At 47.3% G+C, this 21372-nt stretch overlaps 2 protein-coding genes across 3 annotated transcripts; one reads left to right on the plus strand and one right to left on the minus strand.

Annotated features, from left to right (window-relative positions):
- The first annotated feature begins 2246 nt into the window (after positions 1–2246).
- Positions 2247–13470, plus strand: adamtsl2 (ADAMTS-like 2). Of its 2 annotated transcripts, XM_054774596.1 has the most exons (19): positions 2247–2887; positions 5996–6086; positions 6366–6508; positions 7911–7986; positions 8088–8190; positions 8275–8420; positions 8599–8722; positions 9670–9750; positions 9837–10012; positions 10085–10388; positions 10718–11057; positions 11118–11221; positions 11295–11421; positions 11488–11701; positions 11778–11933; positions 12012–12182; positions 12320–12496; positions 12589–12733; positions 12809–13470. In XM_054774596.1, exons 2-19 carry the CDS (start codon positions 5997–5999, stop codon positions 12934–12936), a joined length of 2805 nt encoding a protein of 934 aa, XP_054630571.1. In that variant the 5' UTR covers positions 2247–2887; position 5996; the 3' UTR covers positions 12937–13470. The 2 variants fall into 2 exon arrangements, with proteins under 2 accessions (XP_054630571.1, XP_054630572.1); XM_054774597.1 differs by lacking the exon at positions 2247–2887 and having other exon boundaries at positions 4750–6086.
- LOC129180287 (protein FAM163B) lies at positions 12965–19981 on the minus strand. Its single transcript, XM_054774598.1, has 3 exons — positions 18419–19981; positions 16752–16867; positions 12965–16029 (listed from the first exon to the last, which is right to left on the minus strand). The coding sequence occupies exons 2-3, from the start codon at positions 16842–16844 to the stop codon at positions 15586–15588; spliced, it is 537 nt and encodes a 178-aa protein (XP_054630573.1). The 5' UTR covers positions 16845–16867; positions 18419–19981; the 3' UTR covers positions 12965–15585.
- Between the last annotated feature and the right edge of the window lie 1391 nt (positions 19982–21372).

Below are 21372 nucleotides of genomic sequence, written 5' to 3' on the forward strand. Positions count from 1 at the left end.
AGAGGTCCTACTCTAGAAGTTCTCCTACGCAGTTTGTCAGAGGTTCTACTACTGTAGTCTTTTAAAGGTTATATAGAGGTTATATAGTTATTTAAGGTCGATAGAGTTTCTATTATAGACTCTCTCAAAGATTCTACTAGAGTCTGTCAGAGGTTCCACTATAGACTTTGTCAGGTGTTCTGCTATAGAGTCTATCTGTACTGTACTGTAAAGTTTGTCAGGTTCTACTATTGAGGTTCTACCAAAGAGTCTATCAGAGGTTCTACTATAGGGTCTATTACAGGTCCGACTATACCCTATTAGAGCTTCTACTACTGTATAGAGAGGTTCCACTATAGTGTCTACCAGACATTCTCCTATTGACTTTCTAATATAGAGAGATTAGAGATTCCACTATTCTAGGGTTCATGAGAGGTTCTACTTTAGATGTCCAACCATAGAGTCTGTCAGAGGTTCTTCTATACTATACTACACTACTATACAATACTACTATACTATAGGGGTTCTACTATAAAGTAGAGTTTGTCAGGTGTTTTGCTATAGAGTCTATTAGAGGTCGTACTATAGTGGTTCTACTCTAGTCTGTCAAAGGTTCTACTATAGAGTCTATTAGTCCTTTTATACTCTATTAGAGGTTCTACTGTAGAGGTTCCATTATATATTTGCCAGGAGTTCTACTATTGGGCTTCTATTATCGAGTCTATCGGAGGTTCTACAATAGCGTCATATCAGACATTGTACAATAGAGGCCGTCCTATAGAGTTTGTCACATGTTCTACTATAGCAAATATCAGAGGTTCCAATATGAAGGTTCCACTCTAAAGGTTTTCCAATAGATTCTGTCTGAAGTTTTACTATAGAGTCTGTCAGAGATTCTACTATAGGGCCGCACGGTGGTTGAGTGGTTAGCATGTTGGCCACACAGTCAGGAGATCGGCAAGACCTGGGTTTGCATGTTCTCCCCGTGTGTGTGGGGGTTTTCTGGGTACTCCGGTTTCCTCCCACATTCCAAAAACATGCAGGTGAGGTTAATTGGTGACTCTAAATGGTCCATAGGTATGAATGTGAGTGTTTGTCTATATGTGCCCTGCCATTGGCTGGACACCAGTCCAGGGTGTACCCCGCCTCTCGCCCCAATTCAGCTGGGATAGGCTCCAGCATACCCACGACCCTAATGAGGATACAGTAAGTGGCATAGAAAATGGATGGATGGGTTCTACTATAGAGTTTGTTAGAAGATGTCAGACGTTTTCCTATAAAGTTTATTTGCGGTTCTACTATGGAGTATCAGGGGTTCTACCATAGAAGTGTCAGAATGTCAGATAGTACTATTGAGTTTGTAAGTATAGTCTGTCAGACATTTTACTACCAGACTCTATAGTAAAGCGTCTGAGAACCTGTACAGTTTCTCAGACGCTTTACTATAGAGTCTATTAGATGTCCTACTGTGGCCGTAGGTAGTGGAACCTCTGATAGACTAGAGTACAACCTCTATAATGACACCTCTAATAGACTCTATAGTAGAACCTCTGATAGACTCTACAGTAGACTTCTGACAGACTCTATGCTAGAACCTTGACAGCAGAACCTCTGACAGACTCTGTCAAAGGTTCTACTGTACAGTTTCTCAGACATTCTACTAGAAAGTCTTTTAGATGTCCTACTATGGAGGTTCTACTATTGCATTTGTCTGGGATACCATTGGTTAGTTGGTTGGATTACAGGTTCTATAACAGGTTCTAATTGTTTAAAGAGGTTCCATAGGTTCCATTAGGGGTTCAGAGTGTCCGCTCAGCCACAAAAGCTCATTTCCTGTCCCAGCAAGCTAGTTGTTGTCATCGGTTCTGCCAGCTGTTGTGTGGGTATGTGCCAGTGAGGTCTCATTGTGCAAGAGTTCTGTTTGTCTCACTTTGTGGTTCTGTGGTTGTCCTGTAACTGCCGTCAGCATCTGGCATCCTTTGACATGCAAACACTTTTTCTGCGTTGTATTCTTATTTTTTGTATTTGTTTTCCCCCTACCGTGCATACTTTGGTGGCACCAGGCCCCGCCTGCGTCATTAGCGTGTAGCAATCCACGGTGGAGCTGGAGGAACAAACGGTGTTCTCCTGCAGCTGAACACGTGAGGGAAGGCAGCAGCTGTGGAAACAGCCCAGCAGACTGAGGACAGCAGGAAGAGAAGAACGAAGTGGTGATGGGTGGGTGGGTTGGGTGGGGGTGGGGGTGGGGGTAAAACGAGAAGACGACGCCGTGGTGGCAGGAAGACGACGTGGTGGGCAGCTGTGGTGGTCCTTCGACTGATATGATCCATTCACTTGGAAATGAGAAGAGAATCCCGTTTCTCATTGCATCTGTGGAACGCAGCTCCATCGCTGTGGAGGATGCTGCGTGGACAGACAGGAAGTTGGACGTCGGAGGCCTCCAGTGAGATAGCCGCAGCTGCAGGTGTTGCTTGTGACACGTATGAATTACGTATAGCGCCTTTAAGAGCGCCGGTGCGTGAAGGCCTGCGAGTGTTGTTGTTCTTGGCGGCGGCGAGCACGGTGATGTTTCCTGCTCAGTCTGGAGCGCCACAGAGGAGCACTGTGGGAGGAAGCACGGAGGTGTGAAGTGTAAGTTGAAGAAGACAAACAGCGGGCAGGCGGCTCCCTCCTCCCCCTCATCCTCCTCCTCCTCCTCCTCCACGGGATGCAGGGCGCGCACACCTTACCTCCCTCCCTTCCCAGCTGTCTTGCTGCCTGTGTGTGTCTCCTGCTTCACTCCACAGCAGCACTCTGCGACACACCAGTGCTGTCACTGACACACACACACACACACACACACACACACACACACGCTGAGCGGCATCCCTTACACAAAGTGAGACGCCCTTGGACTGCAGCGGGGGAGGTGAGTGGGTAAATATTTCAAAGTTGTGTGTGTGTGTGTGTGTGTGTGTGTGTGTGTGTGTGTGCGGCTTGTCAAAGTGTACTTGTTGACATTCAGACCTCCTGTTGACTTTCACTTTGACGAGTCAGGTCGCAGTTCTGGTTCTGCTCTCACATCAGGGCAGGCCCAATTGTCTTCTTCCTGGAGTGCAAAAACAAGTTGTCTTTGCGCTGGCAGAACTTGCAAGGCAGAGATAAGGAAGTGCACCGCGGAGTCATGTGATGGGGCGGGACCAGACAGGTGGATCTGTCCCGGGACAGAGTTGTAGCTTTGATACAAGCTTGGGTGTTGGTACCATGACTGGATTCCAGGTTCCGCCTGAAGAGGCCCCTAACCAACCGCTAGCCTCCAGTACGTTTGGCGCCCAGAGCAAACGTTCAATTTTGCTTTCTTGTTAGTTGGCCTGCTAAATGTCAACCAACACGTTTGCTTACTCGCAAATCAATAGCTTCAAATTCAAGGTCGGACTGATGGTCCCGGGTTCTGTTTGTCCACTGGCCTCAATTCACCTTCCTGACATCGTCTGTCTTACTTTGCACATCATGAAAGATGTTCCGTATTGCCTTTCTCACGCATATCCGATATCGTCCAGCACTTCATTAGTGATACCGATATCAAGCGATACGGATATAGGCAGCATATACAGCTACAGATATAGATATAGATATCGATATAGGCAGATGCTTCTTCTACTGGATGCGTTTCACAAATAAACATTGCAAAATAAGACAAATAGTACAATATGCAATACAAGTTCAAGAAAAAGTGGCAAAACACTGAGGTGTGATTGTTCCTGAGCGTCCGTGAGTCGGTGAAACTTGAGTCTTGGTCAAGCAACTGTGAGTCGGTCACGTTGACTCTTTTTTGAGCGTCCGTGAGTCGGTGAAACTCAAGCCTTGTTGAGTGTCCATGAGATGGTGAAACCCGATCCTTTGTCACGTTTCACCTGTGAATCTGTGAAGCACGATTCCTGGGCTAGCTCCCGTGAATTGATGAGTGTCCGTGAGTCGGTGAAACCTGATTTTTGTTGAACTCCATAAATCGGTGAAACTCAGTTCTTTGTCGCGCGTCCTTGAGTTGGTGAAGCTTGATTCTTTGTCGAGTGCCTGTGAATCGGTCAAACGGGATTCTCTGTTGAGCGCCCGTGAATCGGTGAAGCTTTATTGGTGAAACTCAATGGGCTGCCCACTGATGGATGGCTTCATAAACAGACAACATCATTGTGTGATGTCACTGATAACACCACATTCTCTATCTTGATTGTTTGTTGCGTCAGGCATGTGACTGGGCAGGACCAGACAGGTGGATTTGTTGTTGTTGTTATTGTTGATTTGGAGTTGTAGGTTTGGTTCAAGCTGGTGTCTCTTTGCTTGACTGTGATGGCAGCAAAGCCTCATTTTCATGCCAATATCGTCCGGTCATATCGGTGTTATCGAACATCCCTTGTCATGATTGTGTCGCTACCGTGCTAACCGCAGCGTTAGCTCTCCTGTCTGTCCATTTGTGGATGTGGACGCTGTGGACAAGCTAGCCAGAGATTCATGTTAGCCAACATGCTATCCTAAAGAAGCAGGAAGTGTTTATGTTTATTATTTACCTTATGATTATTTCAACACAACTCAGTAACTACAAGGCCAGGATTCCATCATTAGAGTTTCATCTGCTCGGTTCTGGTCCAGACTCCCACAGGACAGGCTGCTGTGTGTGTGTGTGTGTGTGTCTGCCAGTGCTACAATAACAAGACAGCGAGGGGCCCCTGGGAGCCGTCAGGGTGGGGAAGGCACAGGGGTGAGGGAAGGGGGAGACAGGGAAGACAAGGGGACTGTTTACTTAAGTCTTCCATAGCAGAATGGCCCGGCTGGCTGGGAGCAGAACTGGGGAGACAGATCCAATGTGTGTGTGTGTGTGTGTGTGTGTGTGTGTGTGTGTGTGTGAGGACATTGCAATGAAGGAGAAGGCAGCAAAGCAAAGTGGACTCTGTGGTTCTGGTTCTCCCAGGAGATTGTACTTGTCTCCAAGTGGAAGCTTTAGTTAGTGTTTCTGTCACACTTTTGAAACATTAAAGTCTGTGTGCGTGCGTGTGTGTGTGTGTGTGTGTGTGTGTGCGCGCGTGCGAGCATAATGAAGTCCAGGTGCTGCTCTGCTTTAAGACACCTGTCACTAATATTTAGTGCCAGAGAAAACCAGACGAGCTCTTTGCTTATTTTAACGAGGCTGACGAACCCAACCTGAGGACGTGTGTGTGTGTGTGTGTGTGTGTGTTTTGCCTGAGCCGGTGTCAGTTTTGGATGAACACGTGCACGGTAACAGACACCTGTGTCCATGAAGCCACTGAAGCACTGCCTAGCACCAGCATGGATCTGATGCTGCAGTATTTGGCTGCCACCAGCAGAGGCGCTGTTGACTCAGTCTCAGCTGGAAGCCCAGCATTCCACCGGTGCGACACCGGCTTTGAGTGACGTCACTATGCGTGACAGAGTGCAGAACCTGCTGTGGTTCTGTGGTGGAGGCTCACCGACGCCTGTCTGGACCGGAGACAAAGACCTCCCTGTGTCAGCTGCTTGGAAACTTACCTTCGTCCTTCCAGGAACCAACGGGGCCCTCACACGTTCTACACTCATCAGCTGCAGTGTCTGGTTCTGGTGCCAGGTTCTGGTGCCAGTGTTGTTTTTCCCTGAGTTTGTTCTTGGCAAACCACAACAATAAACAATCATGGCCGCTTAGGGTTTTGGACCCCAGACACAAGTTGGACCAAAACATTTTATTGCTGCCTGCAACGCAGAGCAGAAAACAGGAAACACCAGGCAGAGACAGGAACTAATGCAATAAGAGTCCAATGGGAATGATTCTTCATCGAATGGCTGTGAGTCGGTGAAACTCGAGTCGTCATCGAGTGGTGGATACAGCTCAGGGAGGAAGGCGGAAGGAGAGTCTCAGAAGTGTTGGTGGATTTCTTATGATGGAAATGCTAGACTGCGTATGTGGAAGATGCTAGAAGGCGTGAGGGGTGTAGGGGGGGATTCTGTATGCTGTGTTGTAAAGGCACGTCTCCCTTTGTTGTGTGCTCAGGATGAGGCTGGGCTCCTTGGAGACGGGCGTGGTCCTGCTGGGCCTCCTCACGCTGCTGGCGTCAGTGAGACTGTCCACCCCGGGACTGCAGGTAAACGCACTTGATGACCCCCAACCCCCTCCCAGCGTGATGCCAATGCACATTCCAGCCGCCGTCGTTGGCCATCAGTGCTGCCGCTGCACTTGAGGAATGCTTGGAAGTTGACTGTCATCACATTCTGCTCGCTGCTCCTTTCTCCTCCTCTGATTGGCTGCTGTGCTTCTAATGTTAGCTCTCAGGGTTTAGAGTGATGCATTTATACTAAACACTAAACCCTGTCACCGTTTTACTCTTCTATACTTTTACTTTTACTGCTGTGTGTGTGTGCAGGAGGAGGGCGTGGCCTCCAACAGTTTGGAGGAGGAGCTGCAGGTGACCACGTACTGGTGGGGGGAGTGGGCCAAGTGGACGGCCTGCACCCGCACCTGTGGGGGTGGAGTCAAGTCACAGGAGCGACACTGCCTCAAACAGAGGTCAGTCCTTCCTCCTCAGGTGCACTCAAGTGTGCGTACTAACACTGAGTGCATAAGAGCATGAAAATCGAGTGTACTTTCATGAATCACCAATTCATTTGATTTCACAGTAAAAACACGCAGCAGGCCACAGGATGTGTACGCCAGGGGTGTCCTGAGTGCATTCCAGGCTTTTTTTATACCGGCCCGCACCGCATTCTATGAATAGAACTTTACAAGAAAAAAAAATGGCAGCAAAAATGGGAAAATCAGCAGTATTTTTAAATTACAAAAAAAGTCAAAATATTAAGAGAAAAAAGCTGTAATTTTCCAATTTTTAAAAAATATAATTCTTTCCTATAAGTCGTAATATTATGAGAAAAAAACAAGTTATAAATTATAATATGTTGGGAATAAAGTCATCATATTAACGAGAAGAAAATGTACAAGAAGAAAGTTAAAGTCGTTGGAAAATAAATGAACAAAACAACAGCAGACATGGAAAAAAACAGCAGTAATTTTACAAGAATAAAGTCATCATATTATGAGAAAAAATAATGTCGTGTTCGTAGCACAGAGTTGAAATATTCTTTTTTTTAAGGCATTATGAGAAACAAACTAAATAAAATAATGTTGGAATTTTTGCTAAATTACATTGGGAAAAAATTATTATATTATGGGAATAAAGTCACAATAAAGAAAAAATTCTATATAAGGTATATACGTATGCTGGTATATCATGTATATACAGTAGCTATGTACTGTATGGGTTTATATAAAGTATATACACTGTGTATATCATGCATATATGTGCGTATATATGTATATACAGTATGTATGTGTGCATATAATGTATATAAGTACAGTATGTGTGTATATACAGTAATGTAGTGTATATACAGTATGTATGTGTGCATATAATGTATATAAGTACAGTATGTGTGTATATACAGTAATGTAGTGTATATACAGTATGTATGTGTGCATATAATGTATATACGTACAGTATGTGTGTATATACAGTAATGTAGTGTATATACAGTATTTATGTGTGCATATAATGTATATACGTACAGTATGTGTGTATATACAGTAATGTAGTGTATATACAGTATGTATGTGTGCATATAATGTATATACGTACAGTATGTGTGTATATACAGTAATGTAGTGTATATACAGTATTTATGTGTGTATATAATGTATATACGTACAGTATGTGTGTATATACAGTAATGTAGTGTATATACAGTATGTATGTGTGTATATAATGTATATACGTACAGTATGTGTGTATATACAGTAATGTAGTGTATATACAGTATGTATGTGTGTATATAATGTATATACGTACAGTATGTGTGTATATACAGTAATGTAGTGTATATAGATTAGTGATGTTGATGATGTCTTGTGTCCACAGAAAGAAAGTTGCTGCAGGGAAGGACAACATGACGTGCACGGGAACCCCCAAGAGATACCACCTGTGCAACGCCCAGGTGAGTGTCTGCGTCTGAAAGAAAGGAAATGTGGGCGGGGCCAGCGCCGCCATGTTTGTTTGGACCAGCAGGTGCGTGAAAGTGTTGCTGCTGCACCGCAGGAATGTCCCTCCAGTGGGAGGAGCTTCCGGGAGGAGCAGTGCTGGTCCTTCAACTCGCAGCTCTACAGTGGGCGGAGCTACCAGTGGAAACCGCTGTATCCTGGTAGGGAGAACGCGCTAATGTCCCAACACAAGCAGCAAGAGATCCAGTCCTCGTAGCTTCCGTCTTGTGTCCTCTGACGTGCAGACGACTACGTGCACATCTCCAGTAACCCCTGCGACCTTCACTGCAGCACCACCGACGGCCAGAGGCAGCTGATGGTGGCGGCCCGCGACGGGACGTCCTGCAAGTACAGCAGCTACCACGGCGTCTGCGTGGACGGTAAGTGTGAGGTGAGTTCACGTTCCGGCACCGGATAATGTCCGCCACCGCCACCTGCAGGACTGGAGGGGAACTTGATCAACTTCTTTAGCAGCAGGAGGAATCCTTTCTGACTTTATCAACACGTCCACCACTGACGTGCTCAGCGCAACCTTTTAAGCTTTTCTTCTCCTTGCTGTCGTCGCTCAGCCAATCGGATGTGACGGCGTGCTCTTCTCGCCCAACACGCTGGACAAGTGCGGGGTCTGCCGGGGCGACGGCAGCAGCTGCAGCAGAGTCACCGGAAACTTCCGCCGGGGTTCCACGACCCTGGGTGAGTTGGGAGACACCAGGAGGAGGGCGGAGCACAGGAATAGGCACACTTTCCCCAAAAATAAGTATTTCTCTTTTGTACTATTCAACAGGAGCACTCTGCTGTTTCTGCTGTTTTTAAATACTACTGCAAAAAAAAAATTATGTGAGTCAAAGATCCTTTATATGACAGAAGCACTCTTCTGTTTTTGAGGACCTAGTACAAAAAAACCCTAGTCAAAGATCCTCTGTATAACAGGAGCACTGTGCTGTTTTTAAGAACCTACTGCTAGTCAAACATCATCTATTTTTAAAAATATGGTGGTCAAAGATCCTCTATGTCAGAAGGGCATGCTTCTGTTTACAGAAATGGTAGTCAAAGATCATCTATTTGACAGGAGCACTCTTCTGTTTTTACGGTCCGACTGAAAAAAAAATAAACAAAAAAACAACAAAAAAAACCCCTAGTCAAAGATCCTCTATGGGACAGGAGCACTCTGCTGTATTGAAATACCTACTGAAAACAATTATGCAAGTCAAAGATCATCTATTTGACAGAAGCGCTCTTCCGTTTTTATGATCCAACTGCAAAAAAAAAAACCCTAGTCAGGGATCCTCTATATGACAGGAGCACTCTAATGTTTTTAATGTCTTACTGCTAAAAAAACCCCACTAGCCAAAGATCCTCTACATGAAAAGAAGCACTGCTGTTTTTAAGGACCTAGTGCAAAAAATAATGCCAGTCAAAGATCCTCTATATGACAGGGGGGCGCTTCCATTTTCAAGGACATACTGCAAAAAAAGGCAAAAACACACTAGTCAAAGATCCTTTATGTGACAGAAGCACACTGCAGTTTTTAGGAGCAATCTGCTTTGTCTCTGTTGAGTAGGACTGGCGCAGCAGGTAGCGCCAAATCTTTTCTGTGGCGGGCTGCTAAGAGACGCTACGCTCCTCCTCCTAACGTGCAGGTTACTCCTTCATCACGCAAATCCCCGAAGGATCGTGGGACATCCAGATCATCGAGAGGAAGAAGTCAGCCGACGTTTTAGGTGCTTCTCTCTCCCGACATGCAACACGGCCACACCCTCGCAGGACCACGCCCACCCGTCCCACCTTTGCCTTTGTCTCCTTCCAGCTGTAACCGATCAGGCCGGAAACTTCTTCTTCAACGGCGCCTATAAGGTGGACAGTCCGCAGAACTTCCACGTGGCGGGCACCGTCTTCAAGTACCGCCGCCCCATGGACGTTTACGAGACCGGCATCGAGTACATCGTGGCCAAAGGACCCATCGACCAGGCCATCAACATCCTGGTACGCCACCGCCGGAGCGGATGCTGCCAATCAAAAATGCCACGCCCACTTTAAATGTGACTTGCGCCTCAGGTCTGGAACCAGAACGGTCGCACGCCATACATTGTGTACGAGTACACCGTCCTACGAGACTCCCTCCCGCCCGTCCCGCCTCCTCCCGTCTACACCGGGTCGGACACCTCGGCCGGGGAGGTGTCTGTGGAAGTGGGGGGCCCACTGGCCCCCAACAGCAGCCGCTACGAGCAGGAGCCCCCTAGCGGGCCATTGGAGACGGGGGTGGGCATGGGACGAAAGGGCCAGGAGACAAATGAGGTCTACGAGGAGACGGCGGCCATCGACTGTGACCGGGACGGAGCAGCCGACCCGACGTTGTCAGGTAGAGACAGCCTGAGTGTCGCCTTTTATGACCTTTGAGGGTTCTGGAAGTGAGCTGGACATCATAAAAGCTGCGAGGGGACAGGCAGACTGTGACTAAATGGGTGAAATAATCTGTGCATGTGTGCATCACTGTGTGTGTGTCTCGTGCAGTGTTGTATTATTCATGTCACACACACACACTCACAGATGAAAAATTCTGATTTTGCTTGGCAAACATGGTCACTAATGGCGTTCCGCCAGGCGCTGAGGCCATTACACAGGTCAGACAGGTCATGTGACCAAACGCCAACGTTGTCTTTAACGGTCCTCTCTATCCTCGTCCGCTAGAGGGAAACAGCAGCCACACAGGAAGTACCACCAACCCCGTCCCCATTGGCGGGCCCCTGAATCCCAAAGCGGACTCCCCGAACCTCATCTGGAGGGTCCTGCTGGAAGGCCGACTCGGCCCGGATGATCTGCTCATCAACATTTCCAGCAATCAGCTGCTGACCGAAGAAGACGGCTTCTTGTCAGCCGAGGTGGACTCCGGCAGTCTGGAGCAAGACGGACACTTCGGGCTGAATCACACCATGGAGTTCACGCTGGGTCGCAAACGCAACGACAGCGGGGACGGGTTCTACCAGAACAAGACGGTGCAGAGGAGCAGCGGCCGCTTCAACAGAACCAGGTAGTATCACAGCTGTGTTCTGTTTTGTCGTCTGATATGACACACATGTCTGGTCCACAGGGGGAATCCCAGGCTCTACCAGAAGAACCTGAAGCTGAGTCCGGCAGATATGTACCGTTGGAAACTTTCCTCCCAGGAACCCTGCAGCATGACCTGCTCCATTGGTACCAACACACCTTGACAGTCAATCCAGACCAGCACCGTCACCATGCCACGCTTCCTGCTCCTCTCTTCCAGGTGTGTCCAAGTCTTTCGTCACGTGCGTCCGTTACGACGGCGTGGAGGTGCACGACATGTACTGTGACGCTCTGACCCGACCAGAACCGGTCCACGACTTCTGCATAGGACGGGAATGTCAGCCCAGGTACAGTCACGCATTCACACATGGCAGACCAAACCCGGACTTGAGCGAGTGGTTCCGGTATTCCAGGTGGGAGGCCAGCAGCTGGAGCGAGTGCTCACGGACCTGCGGGGAAGGCTTCCAGTTCCGGCAGGTCCGCTGCTGGAAGATGCTGTCGCCGGGCCTGGACAGCTCCGTCTACAGTGACCTCTGTACCATGGCCGACCTGGAGAGACCCGTGGAGAGGCGGGCGTGCAAGAGCCCCGCCTGCGGCCCGCAGTGGGAGGTGGCTGAGTGGACGGAGGTACATCACCTTGACAGTGACTTCTACAAACTTGCTCCAATTCAATCCAATTCAAGCGGCATTGTCCCTCCGGCAGTGTTCTGCTAAATGTGGCCGAAGAGATCAGGTGACCCGCGATGTCCGCTGCTCCGACGAAAACAGACCATGTGACCCAATGACCAAACCACTGAATGTCAAGAACTGCACGGGTCCGCCCTGCGAACGCCACTGGACCGTGTCGGAGTGGGGGCCTGTGAGTGGCAGTGAGACAACACCACAGTTCCTTAGTCCGGAACTGACCGTTAAAGAGCTTTGACGCTTGCCGCTGCAGTGCTCGGGGTCGTGCGCCCAGGGGAGGATGGTGCGTCACGTGTACTGTAAGGCTCCGGAGGGTCGCGTGGTGCCTGAGGACCAGTGCTCTGTGGACGAGAAGCCGTTGGCCATACACCCGTGCGGCGAGAGGGACTGCGCCCCCCACTGGCTGAGTCAGGACTGGGACAAGGTGACCCTCGTCACGCAGCCTCCTCTCTTTTTTCATGTCACACAGCTCCACGGTTCTCCGCAGCTGGAATGCAGGAACATCAGATGTTCTACTGAAGATCATCATTCTTTATTAGTAGCAATGACCTCTGTCTTCAGTGCAACACCACGTGCGGCCGCGGTGTCAAGCGGAGGATGGTCCAATGTGTCGGCATCGGCGCTGGCAAGTTCCAGATCTTTGATGACGAGGCGTGCGACGCCGGCGAGAAGCCTGAGGACGAAAACACCTGCTTTGAGCGGCCTTGCTTCAAGTGGTACACCACGCCCTGGTCCGAGGTCAGCTGATCTGCAGCAGGTGTAACGTGTGACAAGTGCGACATGTAACGTGTGTGCTGTTTGTAACACGTGCTTAACATGCGTGTGGCCAGTGCACAAAGACGTGCGGCGTGGGCGTGAGGATGCGCGACGTCAAGTGCTACCAGGAGCGTGAGCTGGTCCGAGGCTGCGACCCGCTCACCAAGCCCGTGTCCAAACAGACGTGCAGTCTTCAGCCGTGCCCCACAGAGCCGCCAGGTGAGTCGGTGTGAGTCCCGGCCCATCTCGCGTCTCTGACTTTGCCCCCCACCCGTGTTGTCTTTTTGTGTCCAGACGAGAGCTGCCAGGACCGGCCCACCACCAACTGTCTGCTGGCGCTGAAGGTCAACCTGTGCAGTCACTGGTACTACAGCAAGGCCTGCTGCCACTCCTGCCGTGCCCTGCGACCTCCCCCATCCTAGTCCATCACCCCCCCACACCACTCCGACTCGTGAGGCGGTACCAACTCTTTCATCAGGTAGCCCGAGTGGAACGTTTACATTGTCTAAGACGACTAAAAGTATGAGCGCCGTCGTCGGGGCGACCCCCAGACACTGACGTCCTTGCAATGTACCACCTTCACATCAACAGCAGACAAACATTGAACTGTCTTGTCCCCCAAACCCTCACAACAGGCCTCCTGCTGGGGATGACGATGATGATCATGATGAAGAATGAGGAAGTCTGACATTCAAATATTATTTAATGACGACAGGAAGTGAAATGTGCACGGAAGCGTATTTATTAGTCACAGCACATTTTGCATGTATCGCGACCTCCCGATGCGCCTTCATCGGGCCAAACGACGGCTGACAGAGGAGACCATGATGATTCCTGACACTTGAAATGTATTCATACGCGTGCGTATACGTCGCGCGTTGACCTTTGGCGTGTACTGTCTTTTATATAACTGATACCTCTTTGTACAAAACACAGTGCCGATAATAAAGACAACAAAGGAGCTGGCCTGGTCTGAAGTGGTGTTTGCAAGGGACAGCCGTCCATCCGAAGCGAGCCTTCGACGTCAGCAAGGTCACGGTGTGTCTCGCTCAGAGACAAAGCCCTTTTATTAGCAACTCAAAGGCATACAGACACAAGTGCAGGAGTGGGTTTTTGTCATAAGCATAACACATAGACTGATCTCATAACACTAACAAAAATCATCATAATAGGTTATTTATAGAAATTTTTCATGTATGTTTTACCTTGTTAGATTACAACGAGTGTGTCCATATTAGTCATTTGTGCTGGTGAAATTCATTTCAAAAATATAAAATTAATTTAAAATGAATTTTAATATAATTTGTATATACTGTATATAAATGTTATATATCACTTTATATTGTATCACTAATATTTCAGTGATATCACTGATATCTGTCAAAATCTTACTAATATCTCGCTAATATTTCAGTGATATCACTGATATCTGTCAAAATCGTACTAATATCTCGCTCATATTTTAGTGATATCACTGATTTTGTGTCAACATTTTACTGGTATCTCACTAATAGTTCAGTGATGTTGCTGATACCTTGTCAAAATCTTACTTATGGCTCAAAAATATTTCAGTGATATCACCAATTGCTTATCAAAAACTTACTAATATCTCACAACTGTTTCAGTAATATTTCAGTGATATCCCTGATATCTTGACAAAATATCACTAATATCTCACTAATATTTCAGTGATATCACTATTTGCTTGTCAAAATCGTACTTAATTTCTCACAAATTTTTCAGCGATATCACTGATATCTTGACCAAAATATTACTGACACCTCACTAATATATCAGTGATATATTGTCAAAATCTTACTAATATCTAAAAAATATTTCAGTGATATCAGTAATCGCATGTCAAAATCTTACTAATATCTCACAAATTTTTCAGTGATATCACTAATCGCATGTCAAAATCTTACTAATATAGCGCTGATGTCAGTGATATCACTGATATCTTTTCAAAATCTCACTAAGATCGCAGAAATATTTCAGTGATATCACTGATAATGTGACAAAATGTTATTAATACCGCACTAATATTTCACAAATATTTCAGTGATATCACAAATTGCTTACTAGTATTATATTTAGTGATATCATTGATATCTTGCCAAAATATCACTGATATTTCAGTGATATTACTGATATATTGACAAAGTATGACTAATATTTCAATGATATCATGACTACCTTGCCAAATTTTCCCTAATATCTCACTATTATTTCAGTGATATCATTGATATCTTGCCAAAATCTTACTAATGCTTCACTAATATTTCAGTGATATCTCTGATATTTTGCCAAATATCTCACTAAAATTTCAGTGATATCATTCGTATCTTGCGAAAATGTTGCTTATACATCACTAAGATTTCGGCGGTATCATTGCTATCGTGCCAAAATCTCACTCATAGCTCAGTAATATTTCAGTGATATCGTTGATATTGTGCCAAAATCAAAATTCCCCTCATATACCACTGAGATTTCAGCGATATCATTGATATTGTGCCAAAATCTCTCCACTATCTCAGTAATATTTCAGTGATATCACTAATATTGTGCCAAAAGCTTACTAATATCTCACATCCAATATCTCTATCTTATATGTTATATAATTTCATATTTATGAATGTAATTTTTTGGAAATGATTTGCATAATCCGCCTAAATGCATGAAAGACATGCTGGTCACATTGTAACCTGCATTGCCAAGTGAAACCATGGTGAACATAATCAATGAAATAGGTTGTGTTAGGTGAGGCATGACGCAATAAGAAGACGTAGAGTACACGTGTGAAGCAGGAGTGAACATCTACAGTATGTACTGGTGTAGTGTTTGCTACACAGTAGTACTCTTAGGGTACACATACTTTAATATACGTGAAATGGTAAATATAGCTTTTGTGGTGGAAGAAAAGAAAAGTTGCAAAGTGAGCGACTTGACGGGCAGATGAACAAGCGTCACGTTAGCGCAAACGTGAGAGTTTGCTGAAGTCAGCGTGCGTCACACAAGAATCCAACATGGCCGCAGCCCTCAGTGTTGTCAGACTAGCTTGTAGCGCCTCGCTACACGTCGGTGCTGACGCTGCGCGTGACCGTCTCCCGCGTGGCGACCGTGCGGATGAGGTCCAGCTTCCGGTAGAAGCCGGCCAGGTCCGAGGGCACCTCCGGGTCTTGGTGCACGTTGCGGTAGCCCGACCGCCGCCCGCCATTGCACAGCCTCTCGGGGTGCTGCAGGTAAAAGGGCAGCGTGCAGCGGGCGCACGACGGGCAGAAGGCGTGCGGCCGATGGCACCTGCGCAGCGGCGGCGGTGGCGGCGAGTAGCTGGCGGGTCCGTTGGCCTCGGTCAGGAAGGTGGGCGGGTACGTCTCTGCCTCGTCGCTGTAACGCTCCGGGGTCGGCGGCGTCGGAGGAGCCGACAGAGCCAGAGGGTGGGAAGGCGACATGGTGGACAGCTCCGGTTCTTCCTCCTCCCCCTTCTCGGACTCCTCCTTCTTACAGCAGTAATACTGTGGAAGGGTGGGGCGACAAGCAGTTGGTGTCATGCTACATTACGGCGTTACGATGTTACGCCGTGTTGCCATGTCAGTGCCAGTGTGTTGCATCGTCTAGTTGTCAGCAGTGACTGTGTGGGTTACATTTTGATACACTGTAGCTTCCACTTGTGTTACATTGTCAGTGCCAGTGGCTTTCGTTGTGTTACATTGACAGTGATGGTGCGTTACATTGTGTAACCGTGTCAGTGCCAGCGTGTTACGCTGTCTTAGGACGTCACCCACAGCAGTGGCTGTGTGCTCCAGCGTGGCTGCCAGTGTGGAACCGCTAGTGTGACGCACTGTTGGCCGTTACAGGATAGTTTGACTGAATTCCAAGTGTGTCACGTTGCCTCACAGGGATACCGTTCATGTGCTACACCACACGTGTCAAACTGGTGCCCTGGAGGGCCGAGACGCTGCAGGTTTTCTCTCCAAGCAGTTTCTTCAGCAGGTGATTTCATTGATGAGCTCCTTCCCTCAAACTGAAGGTGTTGATCATTAAAATCACCTGCTTTAGTGCCTGGCTGGAAAGAAAACCTGCAGTGTCTTGGCCCTCCATGGCACCAGTTTGACACCCCTGTGTTGCACTGTGTTATAGCGTGTCATGAAGTGTTACGTCAGCAGGGGGCAGTGGCTTGCTACAGTAGGTCAGCGTCTGTCTGGTGTCAATCATGACGACTTTACGGCCAACATACCTGCAACCTACATAAGCACAGCACGGCCACGATGGTCAGCAAGATGACGGCAGCCAGAATTCCTCCTGCGATGACCACTGTCCCGGCTGACATTCGAAATGCTCTCCATCAACAGGCTGTGGGGGAAGGAAACATTCACTCTAGAAGGACTTGGTAGCTTTTTCAAGGAGGGATGGTTTTAAGAAGGCAACGTGAGGTGACTTCATCTTCAATGGCCACACTGCCGTCTTTCACCTTTTTATGCAAAGCGGCGCTTTGTTAATGCTCATTAGCATTAGCATTAGCATGTCCTCACCTGCACACACACACACAACACTAGTACTACACACTACATAGGCATGATGTCTTATTACACATGACTTACATAATATTCACTGATATCCAGTCCTCAGAGGATGAATGTTTCATAGTATCACATATTATCTTACTGATATCATGGATATCTTGTCAACATCCATCCATCCATCCATTTTCTATGCCGCTTCTCCTCATTAGGGTCGCGGGGGTATGCCGGAGCCTATCCCAGCTGACTTCAAGTGACAGGCGGGGTACACCCTGGCCTGGTGTCCAGCCAATGGCAGGGCACATATAGACAAACACTCACATTCATACCTATGGACCATTTATGTTATATAAATACTAATATATTACATTTACATATCTTGTCAAAAGCTTGCTAATATCTCACTAGATTTCAGTGATATCATTGACAACTTGTCAAAATCTCACTAATATTTCAGTGGTATCACCAATATCTTGCCAACATCATACTAATATGTCACTGAAATGTCAGTGATATCATCGGTATCATGTTGATGCACTAATCTTACTAATATATCACGGCTACCTCAGTGATATCACAGGTGTCTTGCCAAAATTGCACAAATATACTGAATAATATTTCAGTGATACCACTGATGTTGTGCCAAAATCTTGCTGATATCTCACTAATATTTAGTGACATCACCGATATCTTGCCAACATCTTACTGATATATCACGACTATCTCAGTGATATCACAGGTATCACCCATATTCTAGTGATATCACTAATTGCTTGTCAAAATCTCATCACTCAATAATATGTCAGTGATGTCACTGATATCGTGCCAAAATCTTACTAACATCTCAATAATGTTTCAGTGATGTAATTGATATCTTGTCAAATCTTGCTAATATCTCACCAATATATCAGTGATATCAACAATATCTTGCCAAATCTCGTCAACAGTTTTTGGTGATATCATGCCAAATACTAGTATCTGACCATTTCAATTACTAGTATTACATTGATACATTGATATCTTGTCAAACTCTTACTAATATCTCATGAGATTTAGTGATATCGTTGATATCTTGCAAAACTCTGATCCGTATTTCAGTGATATCAGTCACTTCAGTGCACTAATATTAAATAATAATAACTGATATTGTGCCAAAATCTTGCTGACATCTCACTAATATTTCAGTGATATCACTGACATCTTGTCAACATTTTACTAATATCTGACTAATGATATCACAAGTTACTTGGAAGCTTCCATGAGATTCCAGTACGGACGTGAGGGAAGGAACCGCTAGCTAGCATACGTCATGTTCTGCTCTCATTTTCCCGTCCTCAGTACCATCTCCACCCAAGTCCACAAAACGCGCACACAACCATCTTACCCTGCATGACACGTGCGCTCGCCTCCTCCTGATGTAGCGGTCGGAGGTCACAGGTTCCTTCTGCGCTTCCTGCTTGGTTCTTGGTGGAGTGCATGTGCAGTCTTTACGCAGCTGGAGCCCCCCCAAAAAAGTCAGCAGGCTCCAAGAAGCATTCCCACGGCAACAAGCTGGACGACACTCGGGAGTCCGGTCCACGGTAGCTCCTGAGAAGACGAGCTCTGCAAAGACAGAAGCTCTCCCGCTCAGGAAGGATCCGGTGTGCTTCTGCCCGCTGAGGCGCGTTCACGTGCGAGGATGCGCCCGCGTGCGTCACGAGCTGAGAGAGGAGGCTCGTCCGCCTTCATCATCTTCCTCATCCTCAGCCGCTTTGATGACCTTCTCAATCCAAAGTTGGACCACTTCATGGTCACGTAGACGATGGACACCGTGGACATGTTGCTTTGCTGTCATGTGCTTCCATCAGCGGGGAAGCGGCGTACCGCACGCATTGTGACACTTTGTGCGCTTATGCGCTTCCTTTGTGGGCTCTCGCCTTCTTCCTGTCCCTCCTGCAGCTTGAAAAAAAAAGAAAAAGGAGGCAGAGGAAGAAAATATTTCAGAGCGTGAATAATTTAGAGGTGAAAGCGGGCTGAGATTTCAGTGCATTGTGCAGAACCACGGCGTGGAATATTGATGAGAACTTCTCCCTTTTCCTGACACAACACTCACAGCCGCAAAGTGGAAGCAACGCACAAACGCTGTCATCTCACCGCACAACTCTGGGTTCTAACCCCAACTGCACGGGAGGTTCTGCAGCTGGAAACTCTCTAGCTTCTCTAACTGCTCACACTGGGTTCTCTCGGTGACCACATTTTGGGTTCCACCATTGGAGACATTCTGAGTTCTACTATTTCTACAGTTAACCAACTCTGGTTCTGAAGCTGCCTTCTCTTGGGGTTCTAGAGCCAGTGACCCTCTGAGTTCTGACTCTTAGCCAAATGTACCGCATGGTGCGGAGCCGGGTTCTACTAGCCGGGTTGAACTACAGTACCTTTAACTGTAAAGGTACTGTAGTTCACAACCTGACCTCACATGGCAGGGGTGGGCAAACTACGGCCCGGGGGCCACATGCGGCCCACGAAGCGTTTGAATCCGGCCCGCCAGTTGCTTCCAAAGTAATGAAACCTTTAACATACAAGCTGGCAACATGACTTGCTAGTAGTCAGAATCAATCTAAGACAACCTTTTGATGGTTGAAGCGGCTTTCCACGTGCAGCGATCCAGACAACCACCTCACCCACGGTGCCAAGCAAACACAAGTCAACAAATTGTGTCACACAACTTAACCGACCCACTGCACTGTCTGGGAAGTAAAAAGAAGGGACGTTCGCATGCTCTTTAACAGTCAATGTTTTAGCATTCATAGTTCATATTGTACATCACATCCTTTATTCATCAACATTCCGGGTGTCTTATTCAGTAAAAACAAACCTGTAAAATGTAATTTTGTTCTTTGATATGGTTTGATAATTAAAGTGCTCCTGAGAAAGGCACACAAGCACATTCATATAACAGATTGTATGACACCATAAGTCCAGCTGGACTGTTATGGATTATAAGTGGAAAATAGCGTGCATGTGTCAAATACATAGTCTGGCCCCCCGGCCAATTTTGTTAACTCCGTGCGCCCCGCGAGTCAAAAAGTTTGCCCACCCCTGTCATATGGGGTTCCACCATTGCAGACACTCTGGGGTTCTACCACAGGTCGCACCCCAGATTCCGTAGTTGGTGAAGCCGTGTTCTAGATTTTACCAACTCTGACATTTTGGGTTCTGGAGCTGTGAACCAAAGTTGTAAGTGACCAAAATGTTCTACAGTTGAAGCTACTCAAAACCTGACTTAATTCTGGTTCTCAGTCTACCCAAAATATAGGCTGCAAAGTTAGGTTCTAGAGTTCACTGTCAGTTCCAACCCTAACCAAAATGTAGGTCATAGAGGGTTCTACAGTTGGCCCTCTTTATTTCAAAGGCAGTCCTCATTTTGGATTCTGGAGCCAGTGACACCGTGGGTTGTAATTCTGACTGAAATGTGGGTTCTACAGCTGGGTTCTGGACTCAACCTATGTTCTAACTCCGACCAAAATGCATGGTGTAGAGCTGGGGACTAGAGTCAGCCCTGCCTTAGTACAAAGGCTGTACTCATTTTGGTGTTCTAGATTTAACCCTACTTTAGTTCAAAGGCTGCCGTCATTTTGGATTCTAGAGCTAGTGACACTGTGGGTTGTAACTCTAACCAAAATGTAGGTTCTACAGCTGGGTTCTGGATTCGACCCTAGGCTTGAAATCTGACGTGTCTGAACGTGTCATGTCGGCTCAAAGAGAAAGCTAAATGAGGCGGAGGAACGTGGCGAGAGAATATTTGTTGTCGACAAAGATCTTTGTCGACTGGAATTTGTTCTGCTCCGGTTGAGCCTTCGACCCCCGTCTCCGGCTCGGTATCGCTGACGCGGCAAGAAGCCCTCAGCTGAACGTGGCCGCGGAGCGGGCAGACGGGATGTTTACTGAGCCAGACGCAGCAGAACCATCCCCGAAAGGCGCAGGGGGGTTCCACAGGTTGGTCCAAGAGGTCCAAACCGGTCGTACTTGGTGTCAGCACCACCCTGGTGTTCTCCGGCAGGCAGAGAAGGAGTGCAAGCAGAGATGATTGATTATTGATCATGGGAAGTGTGCCATGATGATGTCGGAGACGTGCGCTGGAGAAGAAGCTGGTGAATAATGAAAGATCTCCATTTGAAGGCTGGTCCCTCTCCAACACTCTGACCCCACTTTTTCCAAAAGGCTTTTTCAAAGAATATCGCGTCTCGTCTCCAGTGGAGCGCACCGAAAGCATCCCGGCGTGAGGAGGCTTTTATTGGCCTGAGAGCCTAACGGCGCCTGACGCTCCTCGCAAAGCGGGAGGGAGAACGCCCCTGGCGG

Source organism: Dunckerocampus dactyliophorus, chromosome 4 (assembly GCF_027744805.1).
Source record: "Dunckerocampus dactyliophorus isolate RoL2022-P2 chromosome 4, RoL_Ddac_1.1, whole genome shotgun sequence".
Classification (NCBI taxonomy): Eukaryota; Metazoa; Chordata; class Actinopteri; order Syngnathiformes; family Syngnathidae; genus Dunckerocampus; species Dunckerocampus dactyliophorus.

Bases quoted from the DNA above. Each gene is read 5' to 3' on its own strand.
- adamtsl2 (XM_054774596.1), top strand. From the start codon at position 5,997: ATGAGGCTGGGCTCCTTGGAGACGGGCGTGGTCCTGCTGGGCCTCCTC. The intron at 10,013-10,084 runs GTACGCCACCGC...CTTGCGCCTCAG, and splicing joins ACCAGGCCATCAACATCCTG to GTCTGGAACCAGAACGGTCG. The intron at 12,497-12,588 runs GTCAGCTGATCT...GCGTGTGGCCAG, and splicing joins ACACCACGCCCTGGTCCGAG to TGCACAAAGACGTGCGGCGT.
- LOC129180287 (XM_054774598.1), bottom strand. From the start codon at position 16,844: ATGTCAGCCGGGACAGTGGTCATCGCAGGAGGAATTCTGGCTGCCGTC. The intron at 16,030-16,751 runs GTATGTTGGCCG...ACCCTTCCACAG, and splicing joins TGTGCTTATGTAGGTTGCAG to TATTACTGCTGTAAGAAGGA.